The following is a 6,401-nucleotide window of genomic DNA, read 5'->3' as shown; positions in this document are numbered from 1 at the left end:
GTATTAAGAGCTGTTTGTGTGCAAAATAAAGGTGCATGATTCAGGATAAATTGAGATTTTTTATTTTATAATTTTTTTTTAAATGGAGGTTGTGGTTCTTTCATGATTCTGAAGAAAAATAAAACATTAGACAACTAAACAAAATCACATGTAATTTATGAATGGATGATGACTCGCTCAAGATTTACTTGTTTCATTACTGGTTGAATCAGTGTTTTTGAATGAATCTCTTGAAGAGTCAAATTACTTCCAAAAGGTAATTTACTCTATTTTGATTGCTACCGTACACATCAGCATTTATATCCGAACTATAAACTTTTATCCCCGTACTTCTGTGATTGTTTGAATGGAATGTTTGTAACACAGAAATATTGATACTGTGTGGTTGAAAAGATTGTCTATGAAGCTGTTTCATACATATACATGACAGCTGCTCTCTTTAGGTCAGCGGCAGCGCGAACGCACATTTTAATGTTCAAATCACACAGGGACGAACATAGAATGATCACACTGTTGTGATCGCACACTTCAAAGGTTTAACAGCTGAATCGTTGTCATTTAGGAATAAGAGGAGCGCTTAGATTAGCGAGGAAGGTCTTGACAGATCACCAGGCCGGGTATTCAACAAATGGGGGAAAAAAAAGAAAAGATGCGTGCAGAGGAATTGATAGGCGGAATCGAAATTTAAATTTTACAACAAGTATCCAATTCCTGATCAATTCCGATTCTGGAATTGGATTTGATTTTCAATTCCCAACCCTACTTGGATGTTGTGTCTAATATTTAATGCAATGACGCAACAACTGAGGACAGTCTATTTTTATCTAAAAATAGTTATAAATTATTTCACATGATAAATATTGAAATGTATTGTTTTTCATAATATATACATTTTTTGGGGTACGGGTAATTTGGATAATTTCTCATTCGGCTACATACCGGCAGTGAGGTTGACCACTGACGCGGTTCCAGCCGTGATGGCGTCCACTTGGGAGTGAATCTCGTGTTTGGATTCGTCCACCTTGTTTTTAACCCACATTCTGGACGCCTTTTTGGAGAAAAGAGATGAGAGTGAATACTAGCGTATTCATGTCTGTTTTCTCAGCTTTTTTAAATAAGAAATATCAAGGCTATCTAAGAGCAGGTTAATGATCAATGACAATCTCGGCACTTATAGTAAATTAATGAACAATAATTGTACGCCAATGCCATAATGCGTTAATGTAATGTCACAATAACAAAAACCTTAGTATAAATAACCACATTATGAGGCTTTTAGACTACCTTGTGACTCAATGTCCCTCATGGGATTTGAACTAGCAACCTTCTACTGCATAATATATCACACACAGGGACATACTGTACGAGGATCTTCTCTCTTAACACCTTTACCCACATAAAATCAGACAATAGACTGTTTACAGCAATACAACAGCACAATTTTTGCACCAGTTGCACAAAATTACAAACTTTACCTTAAATAAAAAAAAGAAAGTACAGTATAATTCGTTTAATTTCTTACCATGTCTTGTCCCAGTGGTGGAAGATTGTCTACCTCTCCCAGGTCAGCTTGTGCCTGCTGGACAGCCTGCATACTGGTGTTGATAGTTCCCATCAGTGCTTGCTGGGCCAGACTCTGTTGGCACAGGAAGTAGTCATTTAGAAGACGCTATGAAGAAAAATAGGCTTTTAACACTACAGATGAACGCAAACACAAGCTAGATATGCATCTTTTTACGCATCGTTGTTTTATGAAGTGCATCAGAACGCAATTCATAGCTTCGCCACAAGCTAAAGCACACATTAGCATGATCTTAGTTAATTTCGTGTCAAGTCATGTCAGAGCAACAGTTTGAGGAGTCCAGATCGTGTGGATTCCAGATTGCATGGATCCATGCTGAAACATCCACAAAATTGTGCAACGAATTTACAATTTACAATTTTACAATTTCTTCAGTCTTAACCACAAGGTTACACTGCATAGTTTTAACGAACCCCACAAAAAAGCAGGGTTATAGTTAACTGACTTTTGCAAACAGGTTTCAAAGTGCAAGCTTTTGATAACGATACTGTTATCGTCTTTGTGTAAACTACAAAAACACTACATTTGTGAAAACGGTGACGTCATGCGCATGCGTATTATGTGTATTGCATATCCGCTAAATGTGGATCGTTTTTACAACGTTGTTGTCTGTATGCAAAACTTTTCAAAAATGCACACATTTTTTTTCCCAGTTTTTAGTACATTGTCGTTGTCTAAACGTACCCTTAAACCGTTAAAAAAATGTCATTACTTGAAATAAAATATATATGAAACATTGACATTTTATTTCAGCTAGCTGCCAAGGCAACATTTCTCTTTTTCATTTAGCTTAACTACCCATAAGAAGAGAAAACATTTACTGAACTCTAGAATAAAAATTTACTTTATTTTGTTTCTGTGTTTCTTCGTAGAGAATCATGGAGTTAGAAGTACATGAAACAACCCACATTGTTGTTTTTGTGGACGAGGCCAGGTTCAATCTGTCCAAAGGCTGGAGACATTGTCGCAATCTCATTGGACACCGAGCCACAACTGACACACCAGGCCAACGTGGGGCCAATATTACAATGTGTGCTGCCATTTCAGAGAATGGTGTGAGCACACATATTCCACACATTGGGCCCTATAATACCCAACTTCTCCTGGCCTTCCTAAACACACTTTACAGAGACCTGATTCCAGAACAAGAAAGAGGTTTAGTTAGACCACATTTGCCTAATTATGTTGTTGTCTGGGATAATGTCAGCTTCCACCGAACCAACATTGTTAGGGACTGGTTTGCTGCACATGAAAGGATAACAGTGGAGTTCCTTCCACCATACTCTCCATTCCTAAATCCAATAGAAGAGTTTTTTTTCAGCATGGAGGTGGAAAGTATATGATCATAGACCACAAGATCAGATGTCTCTGTTGGATGCCATGAATGCTGCATGTGAGGACATCACAGCTGATCATTGCAGGGGATGGGTGCGGCATTCAAGGAGATTTTTTCCCCGGTGCATGGCAATGGAAAACATCAGATGTGATGTTGATGAAAATCTTTGGCCTGACCAACAAGAGCGACAGGATGTCCAGCAAGAATAATTTTTGAAGTATTCAAAAGAAGTATTTTTGTGTATTTGTGGTAACATAAGAAATATGAAATGTACAGTAATTGGACAAGCAAGATTTCACTTATATGTAATGCATTCGTACAAAAATAAATGTACTGCATAAATACAAATGTTCATATACTTTTTTTTCTATGTACTATTGACTCTTCTCAACAAATATCAGATTTTTTATAAAACCTTCATTTCCATGGTTAACTGTCATGGTGAAAAAAACAACTAAACATTTTGACCAGTGGCTCACACAATGACAAAAATACTTTATATTTTGGTGGCCTTGGCCAAATGACTGACACGATAACTAGGTTTTGAAGCATGAATGAAATGTTTTGGGTGAGTAACTACATTTTGCAGACATGCAATAAAGTTCTGAAGTTCCAGCAAACAGTTGTGACATTTGCACTCACAGTTTAGAGAATGTTAAGATTGTTTCGAAAAATGTGCCAAAGCAATTGAGAAAAACTGTAATAATAAGAAGTACAATAGTATCTCAGTTATCACCTAGTCACCAAAACCAGAAAGCAACAAACACCCAATGATCAAATGTTAATTTATTAGTCTATTAATTAGTCTAATTTACAATACGTTAGGCACAAATAAATTACAATGAAGATTTAGGTAACAGATGAAGCCGTGAAAGCAGAACCGCATATGATGCGATCGTAATAAAAACATAAGTGCAGTTGTACATTCTCACCAGAGGGGGCATGTGTCCTCTGTGCATCTGTCCCGTGGTGATCTGCTGTTGAGCCGAGGGCATGGTGCCCATGTTGAACGTGTCGGGCCCTCCTATCGACCCCGAGCGCATGATGCCAGGCAGCGCCACCGACCCGTGCTCGACTCGACCCACCCGATTAAACTGCTGCTGGAGGATGGTGGACCTATGAAGAAGTAATGACTCATTATCAAACGCTGTCAGGCTGCATTCACCCTTATATCTGAATGATGGTTGTTGTTGTTGTTACGGTAATTACTGGCAGCCATTAAAATCAGCTGAGTGACGCTTCCCTATTCGCACCAGGAAAACAGACGCTTCAGGCACTATTGCTTAATTACAGCGCAATGTGAGAGGCCTCAATTTTTGGATTATAGTGCTAGAAGTAACATGAGTAAGTTAGCACGAGGACAGACACAGGCACCGATGCCCGACGTCTCCCCCCTCTCTTCTTCACAGAGAAGTGGGATGCCGTCGCCCATAACAACCACTTTTCAGGCAGTGCTCGAGAGGACGTGACCCATCTGTATATCCCATTCTGACAGAACCAGAGCCCAGGCCGGATAAAAGCGCTGGTGGAATTAAGTACAGGACCATATATTGAATATTCACAATATATTCATGAGAATTTTGTTAGCGCTGTACAATTAGGTAAACTAGCCTGGTCTGAACATTAGCTCAGATTTGAAGTCTCTAGTGAAAATGCTTCCCTTTTACATTTCTCTAATTTAATAAAAAAAAAAAAAAATTTTTTTTTTAAAACAGTGGAACATGTTACATTTGTCTGGACAACTTTAAAATATCAACTCTGTTACCATGTTTTTGTGTAGTAAGAATCTGCTTAATTAAAAGGTGGATATCTATAGCAATATCAAAATTAAATTATTCTTTTAAGAAACATGTTGTTGTTTCACAACCTTGACCACAAGGCTTATAATGTGAAATTAAAATGTAAAACAGTCAACCCTGTTACCGTGATTTTGTATAGTAAACTTCAGATAATTAAAAAGAGGATATATGTAAAAATATCAGCATTAAATTCTCTTGTAGTTTGATTTTGACTTTGAGCACAAGCCTTGTAATGTCAAATTAAACAATCAACCCTGTTGAAATTATTTTCTACAATAAATAATTGATTATTCACAACTAGATTAGCAGAAATACCAGCATTCTCTTTCTAAAGTCAAGACCCTGAGTAAAAGGCTTGTAAAGTAAAAATTAAACAATAAAACTGTCAACCCTGTTACTGCTAATCTTTATATAGTACGTTTCAGAAGCCATAATTATATCCTAAATGTAATTACTGTAGCTTGATATGGCATAATGCAATTTATTAACCCTTATTTGTTTAGTAGAATGTTTTCACATTTACAATATAAATATACTTAAAAATCAACTTAACAAACTTTAAAAGACAGCTGTTACTCAGAATGACCCAAATACATAAATACCGAGATAGATTTATGAGCAGCTGAGAAATAGCAAAATGTAGGAAGGGAAATATATTCACACATTCACTATCTCTATCTCTCTCTTCCAGGAACCTGATATCTTAAATGACGTTTTGCTGATGAGGTAGCGCTTTTTGTGGAAATAATAACCTCGCTCTCTTGCCCTCAGCGCCATCCACATCAAGGGTAAAAGAAGAGAAAAATGTGTCTCCATCTCCTTGTGATTAAAAATGGCAGCATGCAGTCTGAGCATCTCCTCCAACGTCATTAGACACCTCAGTTCCACTGTCAGTTGAATACAAATGAAACAGTGATTCAACTAAAAAATGTTACCAAATTACAATGCAATTACAAGTGTGACGAGATGGCTGCTGCCTGAAACGGACACAGATTCATCCAACATGGTGGATTCCTCATCATAGTCCAATCCAAACTGATCCTTACTAATATTTTGGTGTTCATTTAGTGAAAACAATGCCTTAATTATTTTGTTACATTTGTCATTATGGGACTATCTTAAAATATCAACCCTGTTAGCGTGTTGTTGTTGTTTTTTTAAAGGGGTCATATGATGCGATTTAAATTTTTCCTTTCTCTTTGGAGTGTTACAAGCTCTTGGTGCATAAAAAAGATCTGTAAAGTTGCAAAGACTAAAGTCTCAAATCCAAAGATAGTCTTTATGAAAGTTAAGAGTCAGCCACGCCTACCTAAAACGGCTCGTTTTAACACGCCCCCACATACCTACGTCACGATATGGGAAGATTTGCATAACGCCGCCCAAATGTTCACGCAAAGAAAGAAGGCGTAACTTTTATTCTCGCTGTAGTATTGTTGTTGCCGCTGCCATGTCGTGAAGGCGCTGTGTGCTTCGTTGTGAAAGCGAAACTACTTTGTTTGGCCTTCCAAAAGAGGACGATATCTGCTTCGTCATGCCTGGAGCTGATCCGTGCTGGTCGCTGAGGAAATACAACAACTTTGCGCTGTGGATCACCGGATCGGCTTTCACCGTGGACGAAGCGGAGTCCAGCCCGGGGTCGTCACATGAGTTTGCCACAAGCCTCCTTCGTCGAATCCGCCGGCCG

The 6,401-nt window shown here is 37.9% G+C and overlaps 1 protein-coding gene across 1 annotated transcript in view; it reads right to left on the bottom strand.

Annotated features, from left to right (window-relative positions):
* The window catches only part of LOC107703225 (talin-2-like), a 175,722-nt gene that overhangs the window by 68,118 nt on the left and 101,203 nt on the right, over positions 1 to 6,401 (bottom strand). Inside the window, exons 13-15 of the mRNA XM_016505777.1 lie at positions 3,851 to 4,034; positions 1,523 to 1,636; positions 940 to 1,048 (exon numbers count right to left, since the gene is read on the bottom strand). Of these exons, the coding sequence (XP_016361263.1) occupies positions 940 to 1,048; positions 1,523 to 1,636; positions 3,851 to 4,034 (407 nt within the window). The remainder of the gene's footprint in view (positions 1 to 939; positions 1,049 to 1,522; positions 1,637 to 3,850; positions 4,035 to 6,401) is intronic.

This window comes from Sinocyclocheilus anshuiensis, unplaced genomic scaffold (assembly GCF_001515605.1).
Source record: "Sinocyclocheilus anshuiensis isolate Anshui unplaced genomic scaffold, SAMN03320099.WGS_v1.1 scaffold1597, whole genome shotgun sequence".
Classification (NCBI taxonomy): Eukaryota; Metazoa; Chordata; class Actinopteri; order Cypriniformes; family Cyprinidae; genus Sinocyclocheilus; species Sinocyclocheilus anshuiensis.
Note: the sequence above shows the minus strand (reverse complement) of the source record. Positions and strands in the feature narration are given on the sequence as shown.